This window comes from Ornithorhynchus anatinus, chromosome 2 (genome assembly GCF_004115215.2).
Source record: "Ornithorhynchus anatinus isolate Pmale09 chromosome 2, mOrnAna1.pri.v4, whole genome shotgun sequence".
NCBI lineage: Eukaryota > Metazoa > Chordata > Mammalia > Monotremata > Ornithorhynchidae > Ornithorhynchus > Ornithorhynchus anatinus.
Genome location: NC_041729.1, coordinates 26,145,982 through 26,171,871, shown reverse-complemented (window position 1 = coordinate 26,171,871; position 25,890 = coordinate 26,145,982). Strand labels below are relative to the sequence as shown.

Here is a 25,890-nt window from a genome sequence, read left to right as displayed (position 1 = left end):
CGACCTCTGACCTCCAAACCTGGGCTCTTTCCACAAATATCAAAAATGTTGATATTTGTTAAGCGCTTACTCTGTGCAGAGCACTGGTCTAAGCGCTGGGGGAGAGGCAGGGTCATCCGGTGGTCCCACGGGAGGCTCCCGGTCTTCATCCCCATTTTCCAGATGAGGTCACTGAGGCCCAGTGAAGCGACTCGCCTCCAGTCACTCCGCTGACAAGAGGCAGGGCCGGGATTCGAACCCACCACCTCCGACTCCCCAGCCCGGGCTCTTCCCACTGAGCCACGGTATGTCAGCGAACGGTGTTTGGCCCAGAAAGAGCGCTCAATAAGTATCACCAGAGGGGAGGCGTCGCCTGAGGAGATTTCCTCTCCGCTTTTGGCGGGGGGCGCCGAGGCCCGATCTGCGGCTGCGCAGTGGGAGGGAAGGGGGGGGAACCTGCGCGCTCTGCGGCTGCGCAGTGGGAGGGAAGGGGGGAACCTGCGCGCTCTGCGGCTGCGCAGTGGGAGGGAAGGTGGGGGAACCTGCGCGCTCTGCGGCTGCGCAGTGGGAGGGGGGACTTGCGCGCTCTGCGGCTGCGCAGGGGGAGGGAAGGGGGGAACCTGCGCGCTCTGCGGCTGCGCGGGGCGGCGCGATGTGCGGCTGCGCAGCTTCGGCCCCCCCCCCCTCCAGGCGGGGCCCGGCCCGCCGGCCGCCGATTCGCCGCCGCCGATTCGTGACGAATCTGCGGCGGCCGAACGCGGCGCGGCCGTCCGGGTGCCGCCCCTCCCCCGCGGCCGCGGCCCCGCCCCCTCGGCTTCGGGGAGGCGGCGACGCTTCGGCGGCCGCAGATTCGCCCCGGGCCCCGGCCGGGCTTCAGGGGGGCGCGGCGGCGCGGCCCGTTCCCCGGGGGGCGCGGCGGGCCTCCGGCCCTCCCCCCGCCGCCCCCGACGCCCCCGGAGCGGCGGCGGGGGCGGCGCGGGCGCGGCGGCCGCCTTGGGGTTTTCCGGCCGTCGCCGTGTCGAAAGTGCGGCGGCGGCGGGGGCTCCGGTCGGGGCTGGCGCAGGTGGCGGCGGGTCGGGGGCGCGCGCCGGGGCGGCGGGGGGGGGGCGGGGGGCGCCGCCGCGGGGCCGGGGCTCGTCCCGGGAGGCGCCGCCGAGGGGCCGCGGGGACGGGGAAGACGCTCGCCCTCCCTCTTTCTTTCCGGCCCTCCGTCCGCGGGTGGGTGAGTGAGAGGGAGCGGCGCGGGCCGCGGCCGGGGCCGGGCCGAGGGGGTGGCGCGGCTCTTCCGGCCTCCCCCGCAGGCGCCTCCCCGCTCCCGGACAGATTCGGCGGCCGGGACAAGGCGGCGGGACAAGGCCCCGGCCCGGAGGCCGCCGGCGAGGCGGGAAGGGGGCGGGACCGGGGGGCGCGGGGGGAGGGGCCCGGCTCCCAGCAAAGTTGGGGGGGGCCGGGTGGGAGGGCTGGGTGGAAAGTCGGGGGGCGGGGGGGTGGGGCTGGGAGGAAAGTCGGGGGGCAGGAGGGAGGGCTGGGAGGAAAGTCGGGGGGCAGAGAGGAGGGACCGGCTGAGGAAAGTTGGCAGGGCAGGCGGGGAGGGTTGTGAGGAAAGTTGGGGGGCTGGGGGTGGGGCTGGGAGGGAAACTGGGAGCAGGGGAGAGGGGCCGGGCTGTGAGGGAAGTGGGGGGGCAGGGGGGAGGGCTGTGAGGAAAGTTGGGGGACAGGAGGGAGGGCTGTGAGCAAAGTTGGGGGGCAAGGGGGAGGGCTGTGAGGAAAGTTGGGGGGCAGGGAGGTGGGGCTGTGAGGAAAATTGGGGAGCAGAGAGGAGGGACCGGCTGAGGAAAGTTGGCAGGGCAGGCGGGGAGGGTTGTGAGGCTTGTGAGGGAAGTTGGGGGGCAGGAGAGAGGGTTGTGAGGAAAGTTGTGGAGCAGGGGGTCGGGCTGTGAGGGAAACTGGGAGCAGGGGAGAGGGGCCGGGCTCTGAGGGAAGTTGGGGGGCAGGGGCGAGGGGTTGGGAGTGAGGGAAGTTGGGGAGACGGATCGGACTGTGAGGAAAGTGTGTGTGTGTGTGTGTGTGTGTGTGTGTGTGTTTGCACACGTGGGCGGGGGGAGGGGCAGGGTTGTCCCACACTGTGATGGGAAGGGGTTGTGAGGGTCCCCAGGCCGTCGTCGTGGGGGGAAGGGGATGTCGAGGAGGGGAAAGACCCGCCGCGCCGCGAGAAGGGGCCTCGGGGCCCCTGGGAAGGCCCAGTCGTCCGCAGCCGGTGGAGGGAAGCCCCCCCGACCCCGAGGGGAGGTCAAGTGCACCGGGGCGCGGAGGGAGGAGGGATCCGAGGGCACGGCGGGAAAGTAAGGACGGGAGGGAGAAGAGAGCCCCGGGGCCCCCGGACCAGACGCCGGTCGGGAGGAGGAGGCCGAGGCGGGACCGGGGCCGGGGGGGGGTCGTCCTCGGGCTCTCCCGGAGAGGCGAAGGTGACCGGGACGGCGCTGACGGGGGAGGAGGACTCGTCCCTCTCCGCCGGACTCGCCGGAGCTTCGCCCTCCCCTCCCTTTCCTTGCAGTGTAAATGAGCCAGGATGGATCAGGAAGGTGGGGGAGACGGGCAGAAGCCCCCGAACTTCCAGTGGCGCAACTACAAGCTCATCGTAGACCCCGCCCTGCGCCGGGCCCCCCAGAAAGTGTACCGCTACGACGGGGTCCACTTCAGCGTCAACGTGAGCGCCCCGGGATTCGCGACGACCGTCCGGCAGACCCCTCCCTCATCCCAACCCTTCTCTCCCAGCCCGCGGATATCCGCCCCCTTCTCCCTCCCCTACCTCTCCCCACCGCACATCTCGTCTTCCGTCCCAGAGTCCGGGAAAATCCTGTCCCGCAACTGCGCGCCGAGACCCCGTGCGTCCTCTCCCAAGATTTGGCGGGATCCGGGCCTCCCGGCCTCCGAGCACCCCCTTTTCCCCAAATCCCGATTTCCTGTGCTTCGGTGTACTGATCTGCCTCCCCGAACCCAGGTGGCCTGGGGACTTTTTCTCTCTGTCGTCTTTACTCCCTCTCCCTTCTGTGCACTTGGATTTCTACCAGCTGGATTTGTAGAGAAGCAGCGAGGCTCGGTGGAAAGAGCCCGGGCTTGGGAGTCAGAGGGCGTGGGTTCTAATCCCGGCTCCATTACTTGTCGTCTGTGTGACTTTGGGCAAGTCACTTAACTTCTCTGTCCCTCAGTCACCTCATCTGTAAAATGGGGATTAAGACTGTGAGTCCCACGTGGGACCACCTGATGACCTTATATCTCCCCCAGCGCTTAGAACAGTGCTTGGCACAGAGTAAGCGCTGAACAAATACCATCATTATTTTTATTATGATTACTCTCTATTCACCCCTCCTTCAAGTCTACAGCACTCACGTTCTATCCGTTATTTATTTAAATGCCCGTCTCCCCTTCTGGACTGTAAGCTCTTTGTTGGGCGGGGAACACGTTTATCACCTCTGTTGTACTGTCCTCTCCCAAGCACTTAGTATAGCGCCATGCCCCCAGGAAGCGCTCAGTAAAGACGCCCGTTTGATTCGGAATATTTTCCTTTGTTTCCTTCTTCCAGGATGCAGGATATACACCGGTCGGGGACCTCCGAGACCCCCGTCACCGAGTCATCTGGTCCAAAAACAGGGACCTTTCCTTCCCAGTGCCCAAGTTTAAGGTAAGAAGGTTTTACACGGCATCTCTCTCTTTCTTTCTGAGAGGTCATGTCCCGGCGGGGGCGGGTCACAGGAGGAGTGGTAAAGACAGGGCCCTGGGGCCATGTAACAAGTGATGGGAAGGATCCCCAAAGGAGGATTGCCCCAAGCTCAGCTCCTGACTGGTCCTGGCACTTGGGGCAGGAGGAGGAATCATCCTTAGTCAAGGGGAGAGGGGACTGGCGACCGTCGGGAAGGGGGCCCCTGAGCCCCCGGGCCCCGGCTCATGGAATCCGGTGGTTTTGTGGCTGGGTTTGAGGAAAGGAACAGCTCTTTCTTGTCTCTCAGATCTCCACTTTTGGGGCAGTGAAAGCCAAGGGTCCCCGCTTCCTCACGGCCCAATCAGGTTTCTCCCCAGCTTGGGTTGTTCCCCCCCCCCCCATAGTGGGGATCAGGTTTGGGGGCTATGGCAGGTGAATGCTTGCTCCCCAGTGCCTTTAACGTTCTCCGTGGTTTCCGTCGAACCTCGTACGCTTGCCCTCTCGTCCGTTCTCGTGCTCTCACTTTGGCTGTCTCTGTCTCGCGCGTTCTCTCTCGCGCTCTCTCTCTCGTTCTCTTCTTGGCAGGGAGAACTCAGGAAAGGGACGGGTCAGAATCGTGGCATCATCCGTACTCCCTGTGTGTAGTCATCCCTCTTCGGCTGGGTCTCTAACATAACCTACAGTTGTCCTCTAGTTCGCTGCCAACCCCCCGGGTCGGTAGTTGAACGCATCCCCCTTCCGCCTCTTCCCCGTCGTGGTAGTCTCTTGTGTGGTTCCGTCTCATTTGGCTCCAGTGGTTTCTGTGGGGCTCAGTCTCCCCCGTCTCTCCTCGGCTGGGAAGAGCAGGGAGCCTGTAGCCCGGACTCAGCCCCCCGCTTCCTTCCTTACCCTCCCCACCCCTCACCCCCAGCTGGACGAGTTCTACATCGGTCAGATCCCGCTGAAGGAGGTGACCTTTGCCCGGCTTAACGACAACATACGGGAGACTTTCCTGAAAGACATGTGCCGCAAGTACGGGGAGGTGGAGGAGGTGGAGATCCTGCTGCATCCCCGGACCCGCAAGCACCTGGGCCTGGCCCGCGTCCTCTTCACCAGCACCCGGGGCGCCAAGGAAACCGTCAAACATCTCCACCACACCTCAGTCATGGGCAACATCATCCACGCCCAGCTGGACATTAAAGGTCAGCCGCCCGCTTCCTCTTCCCCCCTCCCGCCGGGGAAAAACGCACACGCCCGGGGGAAAGGGAGGAGCTCGGCTGCCCCAAGAAGAGGGCTGGGGGTGACGAAGCCCCCGAATGGTGGGCGGCAGGAGGGGGAGACAGGCCAGGGCGAAGGAGGTTGGCGGGTTGGGAGAGGAATCTTCCGGCTGCCTTTCACCTCCTTTGACCGTGTGGCCTCCTCTGCCTGTGTTGTCGTGTCATCTTGTATCGGAGGGTCTGCCCCCAGCGCGTAGCACAGTGGTAAGCACTCATTGTGTGAACCCGTCCCCCCCCCCCCACTCCTTTGTGTTTGTGTCGCCATCCCTCCCCCCCCCCCCCCCACCCCAGGTCAGCAGCGGATGAAATACTACGAGTTGATCGTCAATGGCTCTTACACCCCCCAGACGGTGCCCACCGGGGGCAAAGCCCTGACCGAGAAGTTCCAGGGCTCGGGAGCTGAGACGGTGAGGAGCTGGATTTGCCCCGGGCCGTCGGCGTCCTCCCAGGGGACAGAGCCCGGACCCGGGAGGCCCACTGCTCGCATCTGAGGACGAAGTGAAGCGCGGCCGGGAATGCGAGAACCGATGGGTGGATGGCTTGCGTTTTGGGAAGAGCATGAAGGGAAAGGCCCGCGGTGGGGCGGAGGAGCCCCGGATGCCTGAGTTCTAGAAGGGTAACGGCATTAACGTTTCCTCTTTCTTCTCAGACGGAGTCCCGCCGCCGCCCCTCGTCTGATTCGACCTACCCAGCGGGCACTGCAGTGCCAGTCACCCCTGGCAACGGCACCCCCTGCTCCCAGGACACAGCCTACTCCAGTGGCCGGCAGGACACTCCCTCTTCCTATGGCCAGTTCACCCCTCAGTCTTCCCAGGGCACCCCCTACACTTCCCGGGGCAGCACCCCCTATTCCCAAGACTCTGCCTATTCCAGCAGGTGCATAAAAGCGCGTTATCTGGGGACGAGACTGACCTGCGGGGGAGGGCAGAGGGCCTGGGACCTAGAGCCTGAGCTGCTTTGAGGGGTCTTTTCGTTTGTTTTTGTTCGGTTGGTTCGGTTTTGTGGCCCGGCGGGGAAGGAGGGCCCGGGGGTGCGGGGAGGGGGTGTGGCGTCTGAGAAGCGGGAATCTAGGGCTCCTGTTGTGGAGGCTCTGAGCCGACCGGAGCTCTGGGATCCGGGAACGAGGATGCCTGGGTCCGGCGTGGCCCCGGGCCCGTTAAGGCGTGTTTATTCTTCACTCATCTTTTCCTCATCTTCCCCAGACAAGGGACTCCCGGTTACTCCAGCTTCCACCCAGATTCCTCTTCTTCCACCGCCACCTCTTCCTCGACCTCCTCCTCCACCTCCTCGTCGTCGTCCTCCTCCTTTAAGTCTCGGCGTTCGGAGAACAGCTATCCGGATTCCTATTCCCGACGCCACTTTTCCTCTTCCGCCGCCCCCTCTTCCGCCACCTCATCGTCGTCGTCCTCGTCCTCCTCGTCCTCCTCGTCCTCGTCGTCCTCGTCCTCCTCCCATTACCGCGGCTCAGACTCCCACTACCCGACGTACTTCGAAGGGAGCGGCCGCTATCAGCGCCTGGCCTCCTACCCGCCCCGCCGGGCCCCCCGGGAGGAGCCCCCGGCGACTCCCTTCCCCGAAAGCTCGGCGGAGCACTTCCCCCCGGCCTCCTACGCCTCCTACCTGCCCCCCCGAGCCCGGCCGGTCAAGCGACCAGGAATACAGGCCCGCCGCTGCCCCCGAAGCCCCGCCCCCGGAGCCTCCCGAACCTGGCGGGGGCCGGGGCTCCAGTCCCGAGCCGGAGGAAGCCAGGAGCTCCCCCCGCCCGGCCTCCCCGCCTCGCTCGGGCTCGCCGGCCCCCGAGATCACCAACGAGAGCGTGCCCTTTGCACAGCACAGCAGCCTGGACTCCCGCATTGAAATGCTGCTGAAGGAGCAGCGATCCAAATTCTCCTTCCTGGCCTTGGACCCGGAAGAGGAGGACCATGGGGCCGGTGGGGCCGCGGGGGTCAGGGAGGCCGGAGGCGAGGCCTCCCAGGGGCCGCCCCACGGGCCCTGTACCCCGCCGCCGCCCCCTGCCAACTTTGAGGACGTGGTGCCCGCCGGGAGCGCCGACCCGGGAGCGGCCGGCAGCGAGACCCCCAAGGCCAACGGCGGCCAGGACCAGGTGAGCCGGCGGGAGCGGGCGAGAGGGGGCTCGTGTCTGGGGACGGGGGGGAGGGAAGGCCGGGTGACGGGAGCTCGGCGGGGACGAGAGGCCCGAGCGCCTGCCTCCGTCGACTCGCCCTCCCGGCCTGACCTCCCTCGTCTCTTCCGCGGCCCCCCCAGGCGTCCCCCCAGCACTCCTCCGGCGAGGACATGGAGATCTCCGACGACGACGGGGGCGGGTCGCCCCCGCAGCAGCCGCCACCCCCGCCTCCGCCCCCGCCCCCCTTCCTGGCCCCCCTGCCCCTGGGCTACCCCCACCAGCCCGCCTACCTCCTTCCGCCCCGACCCGAAGGACCCCTGCCTCCCGAATACCCCCCGCCCCCTCCTCCGCCCCCGCACATCTATGACTTCGTCAACTCCTTGGAGCTGATGGATCGGCTGGGGGCTCAGTGGGGCGGGATGCCCATGTCCTTCCAGATGCAGACTCAGATGTTGACCCGGCTGCATCAGCTGCGGCAGGGTAAAGGGGTGGCGGCGGCCGCCGCCGCCCCTCCCGGCGGGAGTTTCGGGGAGCCCTTCCCGCCCTTCCCTCCGCCCCAAGAAGTGGCCTACGCTCTGCCCTACGCCCTGTACGCCCCTGGACCGGAGGGCCGGGGGGGCTACGGCCGCGAGGCCTACCCCCTGCCCCTGCTGGCCGAGCCCCTGGCCTCTTCCTCGGTCTCGGGGGAGGAGGAGCGCGCACCCCCCGGGGAGGGGACCGAGCCTGCCGAAGGAAAGGCGCCCCCTCCCACCGGCACCGTGGGCAGGGTCCTGGCCACCTTGGTGCAGGAGATGAAGAGCATCATGCAGCGGGACCTCAACCGCAAGATGGTGGAGAACGTGGCGTTCGGCGCCTTCGACCAGTGGTGGGAGAGCAAGGAGGAGAAGGCCAAGGTGGGCGGGGGCCGAAGGGAGCCGGGCGGGAAGGTTCCGGGAAGGCGGAGCCAACTGGAGAAGAGAGGCGGGGGAGGGCCCGGAGCCGGGCCAGACGGGAGATGGAAGGGAGATGAGCTGGGCCGGGGCGCCGAAGCAGGAAGCCAGATTCGGGGGTCCTCGGGAAGAAAGTCCTAGACCGGGGCGAGAGGCGGGGACCGAGGAGGCGGAGCGGTGGGCTTCCCGACGTTCAGCCGGCTTGGTGGTCCCCGCAGCCTTTCCAGAACGCGGCCAAACAGCAGGCCAAGGAGGAGGAGAAGGAGAAGACCAAGCTGAAGGAGCCGGGGCTGCTCTCCCTGGTGGACTGGGCCAAGAGCGGAGGCGCCATGGGCCTGGAGGGTTTCGGCTTTGGGACCGGCTTGCGGGGAGCCCTGCGTCTGCCCTCTTTCAAGGTAGCGAGGCCAAGGATGCTCGGAGCTCATCGGGTCGGGGGGCGGACGGGCCGAGGGGGCGAGAGTGAGGGTCCCACCTCGGGGATGGGCCGGGCGGGGCGCGGGGCCTCAGGTGTCGCCGGGGCGTCGTGCTGACCCGTCCCCTCCCGGCCACAGGTCAAGCGGAAAGAGCCGTCGGAACTTTCCGAGGCCAGCGAGGAAAAGCGACCCCGGCCCTCCACCCCGGCCGAGGAGGATGAGGACGGTAAGCTCCCGGGCCGGGGCCGGTGCGGAGGGATGGGGGTGGGGACGGACGAGGACCTCCCGCCCCCCCCCCCCCGTAACCCACTTTTGCCCCTAGACCCGGAACGAGACAAGGAGGTCGTCGGAGAGCTGGGCCGCCCGGGGGTCAAGGCACCAAAGCGCGATGAAGAGCGAGGCAAGGCCCCGGGCAAGCACCGGAAAGCTTTTGCTCTGGACAGCGAGGGAGAGGAGGCGTCTCAGGAGTCATCCTCCGAAAAGGTGAGCGGGGAACCAGGCTTTCTCTGTGGCGGTCCCTCCCCAACCCCCTGTAAGAATGAATCGTGCCGGGTTGTTTCGTCTCGCCCCTTCCTGTCCCGTCCCACGCCTAGCCGCCTCTCAGCCCTCTGCCTATCCCGTCCTCTCCCGAGCTGCCTGCGCTGTTTCCCCGTTCTACTTGATGGCGCCCCGCCCCTTGTCCCTTCTCATCCTCCTTCCCAGAGGATGGTGATGGTGATGGCATATGTTTGAGCGCTTACTAGGTGCCAAGCACCGTTTTAAGCGCTGGGGCAGATAGAAGGTAATCAAGTTGTCCCACATGGGACTCATCGTCTTAATCCCCATTTTACCGATGAGGTAACTGAGCCACGGGAAAGTGAAGTGGCTTGCCCAGAGTCACACGGCAGAGAAGTGGTGGAGCCGGGATTAGAACCCACGACCTCTGACTCCCGAGCCCGGGCTCTTGCCTCCGAGCCACGCTGCTTCAGATGTCTCAGAACTGAGACTGAGAGTTTACTTGAGCTTCATTGGGATAAGCTCCCTGAGGGCAGGGATCATGCCGTCCCTGCTCTCCGGTATTCACTCATTCATTTATTCATTCAGTTGTATTTATCGAGTGCTTGCCGTGTGCAAAGCACTGTACTGAGCGCTTGGGAGAGTACAGTATGACTGTAAACAGACACATTCCCCACCCACAGTGATCTTAGAGAAGCAGCATGGCTCAGTGGAAAAAGAGCCCGGGCTTGGGTCAGAGGTCATGGGTTCTAATCCCCGTTCTGCTGCTTTTCAGCTGCGTGACCTTGGGCAAGTCACTTAAATTCTCTGGCCTCGGTTCCCTCATCTGTAAAAATGGGGATTAAAAAATGTGAGCCCCACGGGGGACAACCTGATCACCTTGTATCCCCCCAGCGCTTGGAACAGTGCTTTGCACATAGTAAGCACATAACAAATACCATCATCATTATTATTATAGTCTAGAGGGAGACAGACATTAATATAAGGAAATCAGTTACAGATATGGACATAAGTGCTGTGGCTATTATACCAGCCCGGGGCTGTAGTACAGCCCATTTCTACTTCAGCTACCACTATTGACGGGTTCCTCTGGCGTTCGTTATCTGCAGCTCAGTTTCCCCCTTAAACCACTGCCGGACTCTCCCCAGCTTCCCGGAGCAGGGGCTCACCGCTTAATACGCACCCCGTCAGTCCCATCGAAAGATAACGGGCCTCTCTCCTTTATTCCCCGAGGAGGAGGAAGATGAAGAAGATGAGAACGAAGAGGATGAAGATGAGCGGGCTGAGGATATGGCAACCAGTAAGAAGAAGGCGGCGGTGTCCGATGGTGAGTTAGGGGCTCTGCACCCCCTGAATTAGCGGCGAGTTGGTTGCAGAGGGTGGGTTTCTGCAGTGTACGGCCCAGCGCTCACAACTCTCCTCAGAGCCAGCTGCCACTTGGTTACATGAGAAGCGGCGTGGTTTAGTGGAATTCATTCATTCAGTAGTATTTATTGAGCGCTTACTATGTGCAGAGCAGTGTACTAGGCGCTTGGAATGTACAATTCGGCAACAGATAGAGACCGTCCCTGCCCAACGACGGGCTCGCAGTCTCATCGGGGGGAGACAGACGAATAAAAACAAGACAACATAATCATGATAGAATGAAGGGGATGTACACCTCATTAACAATAAGTAGGATAATAAAAATATATACAAACGAGCACAGTGCTGAGGGGAATGAGCACGAGCCTAGGAGTCGGAGGACTCGGGTTCTAATCCTGGGTCTGCCACTTGTCTGCTGTGTGACTTGGGGCAGGTCACTTCGGTTCCCTGGACCTCAGTTACCCCATCTGTAAAAGGAGGATTAAGACTGTGAGCCCTTTGTGGGACGTCGACTGTGTCCCACCTGATCAGTTTGCATGTACTTCAGCGCTTAGTACAGGGCCTGGTACGTAGTAAGGGCTTAATAAGTACCATTTAAAAAAAATGTGGCTATTGCTACTCTCTTCCCCTCAGCCAAAGGAAAGTTGTTTTCCCAATCCTGCCTAGTCTTGCTGCTTAGGGAAGCAGCATTGGCTAGTGGGTAGAGCATGAGCCTGGGAGTCGGAAGGTCACGGGTTCTAAACCCGGCTCTGCCACTTGTCTGCTCTGTGACCTTGGCACAGGTCACTTCTCTGGGCCTCAGTTCCCTCTTCTGTAAAACGGGGATTGAGACCGTGAGCCCCATTGGGACAGAGTCTCTGTCCAACCTGATTTGCTTGTATCCACCCCATAGTAAGTGCTTAATAAATACCACAGTTGCTACCACTATTATCATTATTATTATTAGAGCATCGGCACTGCAAGCGTCCTGATGGTCTTCTCTCCTCCCCATGCGAATCTGCAGGTGAAGATGAAGAGACGGATTCTTCCAAGTTCTCTCTGTATGCCGAGTCAGAGGGTGAAAGTGACAGCACCTCAGACTCTGAAAGCAGCAGCTCCTCCAGCTCATCCTCATCAGCCTCGACCACTTCCTCCTCTTCATCTTCATCCTCCTCTTCCTCCTCGTCCTCCGAAGATGAGGAGGAAGAGGAAGAGGAGGAGGAGGAGGTGACGGTGGAGCCGTCAGCTCTATCGCCTCCCCGGGAAGCCCCACCGGTTGCCTCGGTCCCGAAGGAGGAGGAGGTGCCGGAGCCGGAGAAAGCCACAGTGGCCCCTGACGCCCTCGTGGCTGAGCCGGAGAAGACCCCGCCGAAGCCTCCGGGTAGGTCGGAGGGCTTCGGGGGGATGGGCAGCGGTGCGGATGGAGGTTGGCGAATTTGAGCCACGGTTAGGGGTTACCTGGCTGACGCCGAGTGTGTGTTCGTCGTTGCCGGGGTGGTGGTGGGGATGTTTATTGAGCACGACTCGGTAAGTCCAACAGAAGCGCAAGACACCCGCCCCTCCGCCCGACTGAACCAGCGGGAGAGGGAGCCGAGCTGATGGGCGGGAAGGGGGTGCCGGGGTGGGCACACGTGGGGTGGTTTCCCCGGCCCACGGGGAGGCACGGGGGAGCGTTCTGACACAGAGGCTCGATCAGTGGCCTGACTCTGGCCAGGAGGGCCGTTTCCAGGTGTTACGAGAAATGGGTGTGGATGACAAGAGGGAGTCCTGCGTTAAGAGGGAGTCCTGCGTTAAGAGGGCTGCGTCCTCTCACTTTGGAGGGAGACGTGATTTGTGGGGGACGTACGTGAGGTGCTGTTTCCGGACAGCGTGGCTCCTTGGGGATGGCCTATCCTCTGCCCCGAAGGGAAGAGGGAGGCGGGGCTGGAAGCATGATCGATGGACAACTGTCTTCCGGCCGAGGAGAAAAGAGTAGCAATAGCCACATTTTGGTGTTTTTTTTTAAAATGATATTTGCTAAGCACTTACTGTGTGCCAGACACTGAACTAAAATGTAAGATAATCAGATTGGACGCAGTCCTCTTTGATGGGGTCTTGGGAGTCTGACGCCTCTCACTCTTTCCCTCTCTTTTGTAGGACCCACCGAGGAACCCCCTCCTGAGACCCCCCAGCTCCTCCCAGAGCAGAAACCAGCCGCCCCTCCAACCTGCCCCGTCCCGGCCCCGGCCCCGGCCCCGGCCCCCGCCCCGGCCCCCCGCCCGGAGGAGCGGCCTTCCTCGCCCATCCCGCTCCTCCCCCCACCCAAGAAGCGCCGGAAAACAATCTCCTTCTCGGCCTCGGAAGAGCCGCTGGTCCGGGAGGCTCCCCCTGCTCCCCCGCCCCCAGTCAAGACCCTGAGCTCCCTCCCTCGGAAAGCCCCTCGGGGCGGGGAGAGGACCATCCGCAACCTGCCCCTGGATCACGCCTCCCTGGTCAAGAGCTGGCCGGACGACGGGCCCCGGGGGCCCCGGGCCAGGGGCAAGTGGCGCCCGGCGGAGGATGACGACGACGGCGGGTCCGGCGCCGAGGTGGACCTCACTGTCCTGGCAGACTTGGCCCTGACCCCCGCCGTCCCCGCCCCGGCACGAAGGGGAACGGTCGCCGCCGCCCCCGTGGCGCCGGGCGACGACTCTCAGCCCGTGGAGACCTCAGGGGAGGCGGAGAGGCCGGGGCCGCCCGCCCCGCAGCTTCACTCCGTCCTCCTGGAGCACAACTACGCCCTCGCCCTCCGGCCCACGCCTCCGGCGGCCCGGACCCCGGACCCCGTGCCCAGCCCCGCCTTGGCCACCGCCATCTTCAGCTCTCCAGTGGACGAGGTCCTGGAGGCCCCCGAGGTGGTGGTGGCCGGGGCGGAGGAGCGGGAGCAGGAGGAAGAAGAGGAGGAGGAGGAGGAAGAGGAGTCGGAGTCGTCGGAGAGCAGCAGCAGCAGTGACGGGGAAGGGGCCCTGCGCCGCCGGAGCCTGCGCTCCCACGCCCGCCGCCGGAGACCCTCCGGGCCCCCTCCCCCGCCGCCTCCGCCGCCCCCCAGCTACGAGGCCCGCAGCGAGTTCGAGCAGATGACCATCCTGTACGACATCTGGAACTCGGGGCTGGACGCCGAGGACATGGGCTACCTGCGCCTCACCTACGAGCGGCTGCTGCAGCAGGACAGCGGGACCGACTGGCTCAACGACACCCACTGGGTCCACCACACCAATATCCTCCGCCGCCCAGGCCCTCGGGGCCGCTGGCCGACCCGCTCACTCGACGCCGTCCGGGGGGTTCTGAAAGTCGCGCGCTCTCCTTCCCGCCCTCTCTCTAGGCGAGGCGATCTCACCCCTCTCCGGTATTTCCCTCTCTGCACGGGTCATTTTTCTCCCTTTCGTCTTTCTTCTCCCGTCCTTTTTTCTTTATTTTTTTAAATGGTCTCGGTTAAGCCCTTACTGTTTGCCAGGCACTGTGTTAAGTCCCGTGGGTAGATCCAAGCTGATCAGCTTGGACACAGCCCCCGTCTCTAGTGAGGCTCAGGGTCTTAGTCCGCCCTTTTACGGATGAGGTAATGGAGGCGCGGAGAAGTGAAGCCACTTGCCCAGAGTCACACAGCGGTCAGTGGGGCAGAACCGGGATTAGAGCCCAGGTCCCCCGACTCCCAGTTGCACACCCTATCCACGAGGCCGTACTATCTCCCAGCCCCTCTCCTCGTCCTTTTCAAGGGCCCGGTCCCTCCTCTCCAGCCGAATCGCAGCGGGCTGGGATGTGGACACTCGTGTCTGTGTGGATCCGTCTTCTTGGACGGGGTGGTGGGGGACTCGGGTGAGAGAGGGTAGGTGGGTCTAAAAAGCGAGACCCCTGGTCCCCCGGACCCCAGCGGAGGCCGGCGGGTCTGTCCGGCTAGGGCCCTCTTCTTTTCCTTGACCGTCCTCCCTCCACTCACCAACCTGAGCACGCCCAAGCGGAAGCGGAGGGCCCCGGACGGGCCCCGGGAGCACCAGACGGGCTCGGCGCGGAGCGAGGGCTATTACCCCATCAGCAAGAACGAGAAGGACAAGTACCTGGACGTCTGCCCCGTCTCGGCCCGCCAGCTCGAGGGCGTGGACACCCAGGTGAGCCTTGGCAGAGCCCGCTCGGCTCCCCCCGCCTCTCCGCCGGAGCGGCTCCCGTTCAGGCGTGTCCTCCGGCAGTGGAAGGGGTGTATGTGCTGGGGGCGGTTTCTGATCCATCCCGGGTCCGGGCGTCTTACCCTCACGCGTCCATCCCTCCCCAGGGGACTAACCGGGTGCTGTCCGAGAGGCGCTCAGAGCAGCGGCGTCTGCTGAGCGCCATCGGTACGTCCGCCATCATGGATAGCGATCTGCTCAAGCTCAACCAGCTCAAGGTAGCTCGGACCCCCGGCGGGGGCCGGGGTGGGAGGGGGCCGGGGAACGGGGCGGAGCTCCCCGAGCAGGGAAGGAGGGTCGGAAGGCTCAGGCTCCCCCGTGGCCAGGTCACGGTCAGGTAGGGAGGCCGAGCGTTGTGATGATGATGGTATTTGTTAAGCGCCGATTATGTGCCGAGCGCACCCTTCTAAGCGCTGGAGGGTTCGTCGATTCAATCGTATTCCGTGATTCATTCGGGCGTATTTATTGAGCGCTTACTGTGGTGCCGAGCACTGTACTAAGCACTTGGGAGAGTACAGTCTAGCAATAAGTAGACACAGTCCTTGCTCAGAACAAGCTTACTAGAGGGAAGAGACAGACGTTAATATACGTTTATAAGTTACGGATATGTACGTTCATTCCATCATTTATTAAGCGGTTACTGTGTGGAGAGCACTTTACTAAGTACTTGGGAGAGTACAGTACTGTTACAGACATATTCCCTGTCCGCAATGAGCTGACAGTCTTTCCAAGCACATGGTACAGTGCTCGGCACACAGTAAGCGCTCAATACGTACGATTGAATGAATGATTATAAGTAACTAAATGACAGATAAAGACCTAAGTGCTGTGGGGCTGGGAGGGGGGATGAATAAAAGGAGCAAGTCAGGGCGACGCAGAAGGGAGCGGAAGAGGAGGAAAGGAGGGCTTAGGGAAGGCCTCTTGGAGGAGATGGGCCTTCCAGCCGCGGCGGGAAAAGCTAAAACTGTGAGTGGGCGAGGCCCCAGGGGGATGGGTGGGTGTGGAGGAATGAGGTCTGAGAAGGGCCCCTCAGCCGTGACCGCAAGGGCAGCTCTGAGCGGAGTTTCGGGAGGCCGGGAGAAAGGAGCCAGGGTCTTCCCTCCTCCCTACTTCCTCCCACCCCAGTTCCGGAAGAAGAAGCTGCGGTTCGGGCGGAGCCGGATCCACGAGTGGGGCCTCTTTGCCATGGAGCCTATCGCCGCCGACGAGATGGTCATCGAATACGTGGGGCAGAACATCCGCCAGGTGAGGCCATCTCCCGGCGGGCCCGCGGCCGCTCCGGGCCTGGGAGGCGGGGAGGGCGGGGTCTCCGCCCTCTCCAGTCCGGGCCGGGGTGGGGGACCCCTCCCCATCCCCATCCTGCTGACTCCGTCTTCCCTCCCTCCGCAGATGGTGGCCGACATGCGGGAGAAGCGCTACGTGGAGGAGGGCATCGGCAGCAGCTACCTGTTCCGCGTGGATCACGACACCATCATCGACGCCACCAAGTGCGGGAACCTGGCGCGGTTCATCAACCACTGCTGCACGGTACGGGCAGCCCTCCCTGCTCCCGGAGGCCTGGAGCGAGGGGGGCGGGGGCGGCGGGGGCGGGGAGGGCGGCCGGGCAGAGGATCCGTCCCTAAACCGAAATCCCCCGCAGCCCAACTGTTACGCCAAGGTGATCACCATCGAGGCCCAGAAAAAGATCGTCATCTATTCGAAGCAGCCGATCGGGGTGGACGAGGAGATCACCTACGACTACAAGTTCCCCTTGGAGGACAACAAGATCCCCTGTCTGTGTGGCACCGAGAGCTGCCGGGGCTCCCTCAACTGAGAGCCTGGGGGCCAACCCGCCCCCCTCCTCCCCCCTCCCGCCCCCTCCCCCTATTTATTCCCCCACGGCGGCGAGGGAAAGAGCACTTGGCATTAAACCACTGGGGTCTCTGGCTCAAGGGGTCGGACCTCCGTTAGGCGCCGAGGGCCTCCCTCCCCTTCCCCCAAGGGACTCCGTTCCCTGCCCCCCACCTGGCGGCCTTAGGTGCTCAGCTCCGACTTCCTGGGATTGCCGGGGACCCCTCCCCGCCCCACCCTCCGCCCCCCAGCAGGGTTTCTCAGGGGAGGGGAGGGAGGGAAAGACACCCCATGTTTCGGAACATGGAAGGAAGAGGGGGTGTCGGGGCTAGACACCCAAAGCGAGCAGGAGCCATTGTTTCCTCCCCCTCCAGAGGGGACGAGATCGTCCCTTCCCCCCCCTCCCGCCCCAAAGTCCTGGGGGTTGGAGGGAGCGAGAGGGACCTGTCCATCCGGGTCTGCTCCTGATCTCTGACAGGCAGGGTTCTGCCTCCTCCCCCGCCCATTTTTTTTTTCTTTGCGGAGAAGAAGCTGTAAATGTTTTTGTAGCCGTGAGCGGCTGTTTCCTGTGGAAACCTGGGGTGCCGGCCTGTACAGATGTTCTTGGGGGCGGGGGGGCGTTTCCCTCCCGCCCCCCCCCCCTTTACGTTGTTCCCTTCCGCACCCCTTTTCTCCCTTCTTCCTTCCCTCTCTGCCTTCACCAGTCGGAGGGGAAGTCTGAGGTGGACAGAGCCACGGTCTCCTCCTTCCCCATCCGGGAGCCGGGAAGCCACGGGGTCCTCCCGCGCCGGGGAAACGGGCTGTCCCGTCTGTAGCCTGGCCTGCGGGCCCCGGCCCCTGGCTCCCGGCGAAAGACGGGGGTGGGCTAGGCCCCCGACCGAGGGTTCCCTGATCCTGGCGTTCAGATCAGCTCCTCCCCGAAGCCGGAAGGTCGTCTAATATCTCAGATGGGAACCTGTAGCAGCATTCGTCCCTTTTGGCGCCCCCCCCTCCCCCCCCCGGCCCCGCTTCCGAGTTGATCCCCCACCTCGCTCCCCTCCAGCCTGGTGGTTTCTGCGGGTCTGGGGCCAGAGGGACCCATTCTGCTCTGCCCTCAGCTTCATCACCCTCCCGCCCCAGGCTTCTCACAGAACCATCTTGGGCCCCGGAGGGCAGGGAGGAGGCAGAGGACCCCGTCTGGTCGCCCATTCCCCCCCACCCCCTACCCCACCCCATCCCCTGTTTGCTTGGACTGTATATATGTTAATAGCGTGGACGCCTTGGGCCCGTTGCCACATTTTTATAATTGTCATTAAACTTTTATTGTACAAAAGAGTCGAGCCTGTGCTTTTTCCTCCTCAGAGAGCGGGCTGGGAGCGAGAGAGAAAACAGCAGGGGCTGGGGAGGAGGGAGAGAAAAGATGCAGCTAGCTCTCGGGAGAAGCAAACGGAGCGTAATGGAGGTACAAGCGTGGTCAGTTACGGGGGACCGGGCGGCTGAGGAGAGCTGGGGTGAGGGTGTCGGGAGAGAGCGGGGTGGGCCCGGAGCCGCCGAGCTGGGCGAGAGGGGGAAGGACCGCACTACGCTCTGCTTCTCTTCTCCCCCCACCCCTGAGTTCCCACAGGGCATTCAAGCTCTAGGGGTGAAAATCATTAATTTTGATATGCGGGACATAATAAGCGCTTAACAGATGCCCCAGTTATCATGTCACTTGTCTAACCAGCAGTGACAACTGCAGTCATTTCTCTGCCACCACCTAATCTGGCTTGGTGAAGTTGTCACTTGGGATTATTCTTAAAAATAAAAATAAAAAATAATACTACGTGCAAAGCACTGTTCTAAATGCTGGGGTAGGTACAGCTGGGTTGGACACAGTCCCTGGTCCGTATGGGGCTCACGCTCTTAATCCCCATTTTATAGATGAGGTAACAGGCCTAGAGAAGTGAAGTGACTTGCCCAAGGTCACACAGCGGACACGTGGCGGAGGCAGGATTGGAACCCAGATCCTACCGACTTCTAGGCCGCTTCTCTTGGTAAAGCAGTGTAGCTCGGTGGAAAGAACCCGGGCCTGGGGGTCAGAGGACCCGAGTTCAAATACCAGCCTTGCCATGTTCTATTGCTCTATTTTGATGGTATTGGATGCCTATTTGTTTTGTTTTGTTGTCGGTCTTTCCCTTCTAGACTGTGAGCCCGTAGAGGGCGGGGATTGCCTCTGTCTGCTGCCAAATTGTACTTTCCAAGCGCTTAGTACAGTGCTCTGCGCACAGTAAGCACTCAATAAATATGAATGAATGAATATGTCTGCTGCCTAACCTTGGGCAAATGACTTCATGTCTCTGCAACTCAGTTACCTCTTCTGTAAAATGGGAATTCATTCCTACCCCTTCTACTTAAGCTGTGCACCCCACGTGGACAGAATCTGTGTCCAACCTGATTAACTAGTATCACCCCAGTGCTTAGAACAGTACTTGGCACATAGTAAGCGCCTAATAAGTAGAATAATTAAAAAAAAAACTGCTGATAGCCTCTCTCTAGGCTCCTAGGCTCACCCCCCACTGCCACAACTCCAATGCAGCATGGCCCAGCGGAAAGAGCCAGGGGCCTGGGTGTCAGAAGTCCTGGGTTCCAATCCCAGCTCCTCCACCTCCCTGCCGGGTGATCTTGGCCAAGTCACTTCACTTCTTCCCTCATCTGCAAAATGGGGCCGGATACCTGTGCTCTCTCCTACTTAGATTTGAGCCCCATGGGAGACCTATCTTGTTTAATAATAATGATGATATTTGTTAAGCGCTTACTATTTGTCAAGCACTGTTCTAAGCGCTGGGGTAGAAACAAGGTCATCAGGTTGTCCCACGTGGGGCTCAGTCTTAATCCCCATTTTATAGATGAGGTAACTGAGGCACAGAGAAGTGAAGCAACTTGCCCAAAGTCACACTGCTGACAAGTGGCAGAGCGTAATTCAAACCCAGGGTCTCCGACTCCCAAGCCCGAGCTCTTTCCATTAAGCTATGCTGCTTGTATCTACCCCCACGCTTAGTATAGTGCTTCGCACCTAGTTAGCGCTGAATGAATCCCACACTTATTATTCATTCATTCATTCAATAGTATTTATTGAGCGCTTACTATGTGCAGAGCACTGTACTAAGCGCTTGGAATGTACAATTCCACAACAGATAGAGACTGTCCCTGCCCAATGACGGGCTCACAGTCTAATCGGGGGAGACAGACGGATAAAAACAAGACAACGTAATCATATGTATCGAGCGCTGACCGTGTGCTGACTGTGTAGTAAGTGCTTGACAGAGTGGGAGAGTGATTATTATAATGGTATTTGTTAAGCACTTACTATGTGCCAAGAACTGTTCTAAGCGCTGGAGTAGATGCAAGGTAATCAGGTTGTCCCACGTGGGGCTCACAGTCCCCATTTTACAGATGAGGTAACTGAGGCACAGAGAAGTGAAGCGACTTGCCCAAAGCCACACAGCTGACAATTGGCAGAGTCATAATTCGAACCCACCATCTCCGACTCCCAAGCCCGAGCTCTTTCCATTAAGCCATGCTGCTTGTATCTACCCCCGCACTTAGTACAGTGCTTGGCACCTAGTAAGCGCTGAACGAATCCCACACTTTTTATCCAGCCCTTAGAACAGTGCCTGGTGTGTAAAATAATAATAATAATAATGATAGCATTTGTTAAGCGCTTACTATGCGCGAAGCACTGTTCTAAGCGCTGGGGAGGATACAGGGTGATCAGGTTGCCCACATGGGGCTCACAGTCTTCATGCCCATTTTACAGATGAGGGAATTGAGGCCCAGAGAAGTGAAGCGACTTGCCCCAAGTCACCCAGCTGACAAGCGACAGAGCCGGGATTGGAATCCACGACTTCTGACTCCCCAGCCCAGGCTCTTTCCACTGAGCAACACTGCTTCTCTAGTAAGAGGTAAGTGCTTAATAATAATAATAATAATAATGTTGGTATTCATGAAGCGCTCACTGTGTGCCGAGCACTCTTCTAAGTGCTGGGGGAGATCCAGGATAATCAGGTTGTCCCACGGAGGGCTCACGGGCTTCATCCCCATTGTCCAGATGAGGTCACTGAGGCACCGAGGAGTTTAGTGACTTGCCCTTGAGAAACATTCATTCATTCAATAGTATTTATTGAGCGCTTACTATGTGCAGAGCACTGTACTAAGCGCTTGGAATGGACAATTCGGCAACAGATGAAGACGATCCCTGCCCACTGACTGACAGCTCGGTGTAGTGGATGGAACACGGGCCGGGGAGTCAGAAGCTCATGAGTTCTAATCCCAGCTCTGCCCCTTGTCAGCTGTGGGACCTTGGGCAAGTCCCTTCCCTTCTCCCTGCTTCAGTTCCCTCATCTGGAAAATGGGGATGGAGCCCGTGAGCCCCACGTGGGCCGGGGGACTGTGTCCAAGTCACCCAGCGGAGCCGGGATCAGAACCCGCGACCTTTGCCTCCTAAGCCCGGGCTCTTTCCACCGAGCCACGCTGCTTCTCTAGGAAGTGGTGAGCGCTTAACAGACACCGTCGTCATTATTATCCCGGCTCCGCCACTCGGCAGCTGGGTGACTGGGGGCAAGTCACTTCACTTCTCTGGGCCTCAGTTACCCCATCTGTAAAATGGGGATTAACTGTGAGCCTCACTTGGGACAACCTGATTACCCTGTATCTACCCCGGCGCTTACAACAGCGCTCTGCACATAGTAAGCGCTTAACAAATACCAACAATATTCACTGCTCTGGGCCTCAGTTCCCTCATCTGGAAAAGGGGGATGAAGCCTGGGAGCCTCACGTGGGCCCACCTGATGCCCCTGTATCTCCGCCAGCGCTTAGAACAGTGGTCTGCGCGTAGTAAGCGCTCAATAAATACTATTGAATGAATGTACCTAGGGAGCGCTGACTCCGTGCTGACTGTGTAGTAAGCGCTGGGGAGAGGCGGGATGGGAGTCGGCGCGGCGTTTGGACGGTAGGGGGAGCCCGAGGGCCGCCCGTCGCTGCGGCCATTGATGGGCCGGTCCTGGGGGGGGGGGAGGGGAGGGGGGCTTGGGACCCCCGAAAGGCGGACGGAGAAGAGGACAGCCCCGGGGAGACCGTGGCGATCGCCCCGGATGGTGGGGACGGGCCCGGGGAGCAGGTTGGCATGGGCGGGGAGTGGAGGGGGGCGAGGGTGGGGGTAGGCCGTGGTCCCGACGCTTGGGCCTTCGAAGCCCCCGGGAGGGGTCGGGGGTCCCCGGGCAGCCGGCCCACCCGCCCCTTTTGGAGGAAGAGGAGGACGACCTCCGACTCTCTCCACCCCACCCCCGCGGCCTGAACGGATGTTCAGTCCCTCCGCCTCCTCCCCACCCCCCGCTCCGCCCCCGGCTCACCCACCTTTTTATCCTGATCCTTACCCCTAGATTTCCTCATGCGCTCTTCGCTTCGGTGGAAAGTTCAAGGTAATCGGGGAAGAAGAGCCGGGGCGGGACCCCCGGCCCGGGGAAGAGGGCACCCCGTGGGGCAGACCGCCCTGTGGCCCCCGGGCCCCATCGGCCTCCCCCCGGCTCGGACGCTCACCGGAAAGTGGGTGACCGGACCGATCGGTTTAAGGACAGAAAGGACCAAAGAAGTGGGGGGGCGGGCGACGAAAGAAAAGTAGGGGGGAAGGGAGGAGGTAGGCCACGGGGGCAGCCCGGGTCATCCGGCCGTGATTGCGACCCGGCTGGGCTTCGGGGGACCGAAGGGGCTGCTCCGGGGGAGGCGGTGGAAGCGGGATGGGCTTCCCGGTGGGAGTGGTTGTTTACTGAGCGTCCACGGGGTTCAGGACGCCTCGTCCCAAGTGGCTGAGAAAGTGCAACGCGAGCCAGAGAGAGGCGATCCCGGCCCACGGAGAGTTTAGAGAGGTTGAGGCTCAGTCGGTCCCGGAGGGGGTCGACCCGCCCCGTCCCCCCTCCAGCCTCCGTGCTTCCCCTTCCCCCAGATGGGAGTGAAGGACCAAGGCCTGGTCTATCTCCTCACCGGGGGCTGCGGCTTCCTCGGGGGGCACCTGGTCAAGATCTTGCTGGAGAAGGAGCCCAGCCTGAAGGAACTGCGGGTGTTTGACCTGAATCCAGATCCTCAAATGGAAGCGCTGAGTACAGGTGAGTCCAAGGGAGGAAAGAGGAGGAGGAGGACGAGGGGTGGGCCGGGGACACGGGCAGTGTCTACACTTCCCCGTCCCAAACCTCACCAGCGCCAAATTCCCGGTCCCTTCCCAGTCCCGGCTGGCCCGATTCCCCCCTGGTTTCCCCCGGGGCTTTCTTCCCTGACGGCGGTCACTGAGTCATAGTCCTGCCTGTCCTTAATCCACGGAAGAAATGATTCGTGTTTTCTCTCTCTGGACACATCTGGTTCCAGGCGGGGCAGTCCGAAGCGTCCGGGTGGGTAAATATCAGGCCCCGGGAGGAAGGGAGGAGTGCGAAAACTGGGGTTCTGGGAAAAGGCGGGGTGGGGGTAGGCGGGAGGCCCGGCTCCCAAGGCCGAGGCCTCTGGCGTCGCTTCCCGTCAGGGAGGGTACGGGTGACCCTGATCCCGGGGGACGTGACCCGCTCGGAAGAGGTGGCGGCCGCAGTGGCGGGAGCCGACGTCGTGATCCACACCGCCGGCCTGGTGGACGTGTGGGGGAGAGTGCCCACCGAGCGGATCTTCTCGGTCAACGTTCAGGGTAAAGGGCCGGCCTCGGCCTCCCGCGGGATTCCAGGGGACGGTCCTGACCCGTCCTCATCCCGACCGGCGGCTGCCCTGCACAGACTACCCCCCTCCCCCGCCTCAGCTCGATTCCTGGGGACCTGGGCTTCGTCCCACGGGACGGCCTGGCGGGTGGGCCGCGGCCGCCCCGGGGAGCGGAGAGGGCGGCGGCGGGCGGAGCTTCTGGGCTCCCGCCCGCCGGAGCTTCTCCCTCCGTCCAACCCTCCTCAGGGACTCAGAACGTGATCGATGCCTGCGTGGAGACGGGGACCCGCTACCTGGTCTACACCAGCAGCATGGAGGTGGTGGGACCCAACAGCAAGGGGGATCCGTTCATCAGGTGACCGAGGGCATCGGCTCTCCCGGGCTAGGAATCCCCCGCTTCCCTCCCCGTGATCCTCGACCGGCCTTCCCCACGGAATCTCTCTCTTGCCTGGCTCCTTTGATATCTCTCGCTCTCGGCCACCACCATGTCCCGAGGGAGCCGGCCCCAGAGGCGGGCTCACGTCTCTCCGAGGGTGGGATTCTGTGCCTTGCCGTCTCTTCTCGGTCCCTGATCTCATTCTCTTTCGCTCAAGTAGTATCTTCTGGGATGGGAGATCCCCCCTCCCGGAAATGGAGTTTTCCACTGGGACCTTTTCCATCTCTCCTCGTGATCTCGGCTCGCTTCTCCGTCCGTCAGGAGTCCCCTCTGAGCTCAGACGTTGTCGTCGTCGTTCCCTGAGCGGCGTCCTCCCCGCGGGACAGGCCGGGCGCTGGTCTTCCCGGGCCCCGGGTAGCCAACTTCTTCCACCTCCCCCCTTCCCGCCTCCTCCGTCGTCACCCCCGACCCGGCTCTGAGCCTCGGCCCTCTGGTCCCTAGGGGCAACGAGGACTCTTCCTATGAGGCGGTCCACAAAGAAAGCTATCCCATCAGTAAAAGCCAGGCCGAGCGGATGGTCCTAGAGGCCAACGGGAGAATGGTGAGGGGTTTGGAGACAAACAGGAGGCTTCTCAAAGGAAGGCACGGGGCCAGTGGAGCGGTCGGGTGGAGGGCCGGGGCTCGGAGGACGGATCCCTTGGGCTTTACGAGACCGCCGGGGTTGGGAGAGAAGCCAGGGGCTTGGGTCCCGGGAGACCGAGGAAGGCGGCGGCACGGGTCTTCGAGGCGGGCTCAGGACGACGGCGTTTTCTCCTGCGTCCTCTCCACTGGCGGGTCCGGGGTGGGCGGCCCCTCGTGACCCGCGCCCTCCCCGCTGACGGGTCTGGGGTGGGCTGCCCGTCGTGACCTGCGCCCTCCCCGCCGACAGGTCCGGGGCGGACTGCCCCTCGTGACCTGTGCCCTGCGCCCCATGGGCATCTACGGCGAGAAGCACCAGCTGATGCTGGATTTGTACCACTCTAGCCTGCTCACAGGCAAGCGCCTGTTCAGGCTGATCCCCACGACCGTGGAGCACGGGCGGGTGTACGTGGGTGAGCGTCGGGGACCGTGCCCCGCCTGGGCGGTCGGCGGGCTCGCGTTCCGGGGACGGGGCGAGACGGGGGCGGGGGGCCGGGGGACCGTGGGAAGGCTCGGTCCGTTCCCTCTTTTCTCAGGTAACGTGGCCTGGATGCACCTCCTGGCTGCCCGGGAGATCCAGTCTCAGCCCCAGGTCCTGGGCGGGGAGGTCTACTACTGCTACGACGCCTCGCCCTACAAAAGCTACGAGGACTTCAACATGGAGATCTTTGGGCCCTGCGGGATCCGGATGGTGGGCTCTCGGCCCCTGGTTCCCTACTTCGTGCTCTACTTGCTGGCCACCCTCAACACCCTCCTGCAGTGGCTGCTGCGGCCCCTGGTGGCCTACGCCCCTCTTCTGAACCCCTACACCCTGCTCGTCTCCCACACCCCCTTCACCGTCTGCACGGACAAGGCCCAGCGCCACTTCGGCTACTCGCCGCTATACAGCTGGGAGGAGAGCCGGAGCCGCTGCGTGGCCTGGCTGCGGAAGCAGATGAGTGAGACCGGCGGAGGAGGTGGAGCCGGGGGAGAAGCCGGGCTGTCTCGGAGCTGGGGTTCCGGCGTTGAGACTCCGGGGTGCCCGGGGTCCGCGGCCTCCGGAGCCAGTGTTTCCCCACTGGGGTTCCAGACCAGGGCCTGAGCTCTGCCGGGGGCCTTGCTGGGTTCTGGACACCCCGCCGCCCCAACCCCGCAAAGTGTCTCATCCAGTCTCCAGGATGTTCCCGACTCGCCCTTTTATGATCCAGAGGACCCTCCATCTCTTAGTCATTCTCTCGTCCCCCGGGCATTCCAAGCCCAGTATCTTCCTGACCCTCCTAGGGCTCGGCCTCCGGCCCGGCCTGGCCCATCCCGCAGCCCTCACCCCCCTTTCTCCTTCCTCCTTCCATCAGCGATACCAGGGTTCCCTCACTGTCCCGGCCACCGTCTTTCCACCTGGGCTCTTGGCGTCTCTCCTGTCTCTCTCTCCCCAGGCTCATTAGAGATTTTATGATTTACCCGGCGAGTCGTTATGTTCACTTTTTCGGTTGGGAACAGCCCCCTGGATGAATCCTGAAGTGTCCGGTGGGGATTTATTAAAGTCCCCAGACGGGGACGATGCTGAGAGATGACGGGCTGCATTCAGCTCTCCAGGCTGGGGGCGGATGTGGGACACCCCCCCCCCCCAACCACTTCCCCTCACCCCTCCGCCAAACCCCTGGGCCCTCCACACTTGCCCCCGTCCCGGGTCGGGGTATGGGTGGGGGTGCCTTCCTGCTGGGCCTGCGAATGGGGGATTGTGGCCTGGGGGCGGGACGCTTTAGGCAGCGGGGAGGACGGTGGGTGGGAGACCGTGACCCCACTGCAGGACCTCTAGTTGTGCAAGCGGGCAGGTGGGTGGAGAATCCGGCATCCCCTTGCGGGCCAGCGGGCTTCGGGCCTGGAGTGGGCCCCAGATTTTGTCAGCAGGGCCCAGGCCTGGTTC

General features: G+C 62.5%; 2 protein-coding genes across 4 annotated transcripts; both read left to right on the top strand.

Moving 5' to 3' along the window:
* The first annotated feature begins 1,112 nt into the window (after positions 1 to 1,112).
* SETD1A (SET domain containing 1A, histone lysine methyltransferase) lies at positions 1,113 to 17,560 on the top strand. Its single transcript, XM_029057662.2, is given in 20 exon segments — positions 1,113 to 1,197; positions 2,534 to 2,686; positions 3,563 to 3,661; positions 4,590 to 4,860; positions 5,227 to 5,342; positions 5,585 to 5,811; positions 6,138 to 6,558; positions 6,560 to 7,039; positions 7,201 to 7,953; positions 8,208 to 8,384; positions 8,541 to 8,628; positions 8,725 to 8,885; positions 10,134 to 10,224; positions 11,266 to 11,622; positions 12,378 to 13,475; positions 14,190 to 14,362; positions 14,524 to 14,634; positions 15,542 to 15,661; positions 15,806 to 15,943; positions 16,056 to 17,560. Coding segments are annotated over 19 exon segments (5,193 nt in total). The 5' UTR covers positions 1,113 to 1,197; positions 2,534 to 2,548; the 3' UTR covers positions 16,230 to 17,560.
* A 3,723-nt stretch (positions 17,561 to 21,283) lies between these two features.
* Positions 21,284 to 25,423, top strand: HSD3B7 (hydroxy-delta-5-steroid dehydrogenase, 3 beta- and steroid delta-isomerase 7). Of its 3 annotated transcripts, none has more exons than XM_029057698.2 (8): positions 21,284 to 21,380; positions 21,643 to 21,681; positions 22,203 to 22,362; positions 22,770 to 22,925; positions 23,180 to 23,288; positions 23,811 to 23,910; positions 24,238 to 24,400; positions 24,524 to 25,423. In XM_029057698.2, the coding sequence occupies exons 3-8, from the start codon at positions 22,203 to 22,205 to the stop codon at positions 25,066 to 25,068; spliced, it is 1,233 nt and encodes a 410-aa protein (XP_028913531.1). In that variant the 5' UTR covers positions 21,284 to 21,380; positions 21,643 to 21,681; the 3' UTR covers positions 25,069 to 25,423. The 3 variants fall into 3 exon arrangements, with proteins under 3 accessions (XP_028913531.1, XP_028913530.1, XP_028913533.1); XM_029057697.2 differs by having other exon boundaries at positions 21,288 to 21,357; XM_029057700.1 differs by lacking the exons at positions 21,284 to 21,380; positions 21,643 to 21,681 and adding an exon at positions 21,693 to 21,805.
* Positions 25,424 to 25,890: the final 467 nt, after the last annotated feature.

What these genes read in the sequence shown, in the direction of transcription:
- HSD3B7 (XM_029057697.2), top strand. An exon ending in CTTCTCGGTCAACGTTCAGG is followed by an intron (nt 22,926 to 23,179) that starts GTAAAGGGCCGG and finishes AACCCTCCTCAG; the next exon opens with GGACTCAGAACGTGATCGAT. An exon ending in AAGGGGGATCCGTTCATCAG is followed by an intron (nt 23,289 to 23,810) that starts GTGACCGAGGGC and finishes TCTGGTCCCTAG; the next exon opens with GGGCAACGAGGACTCTTCCT.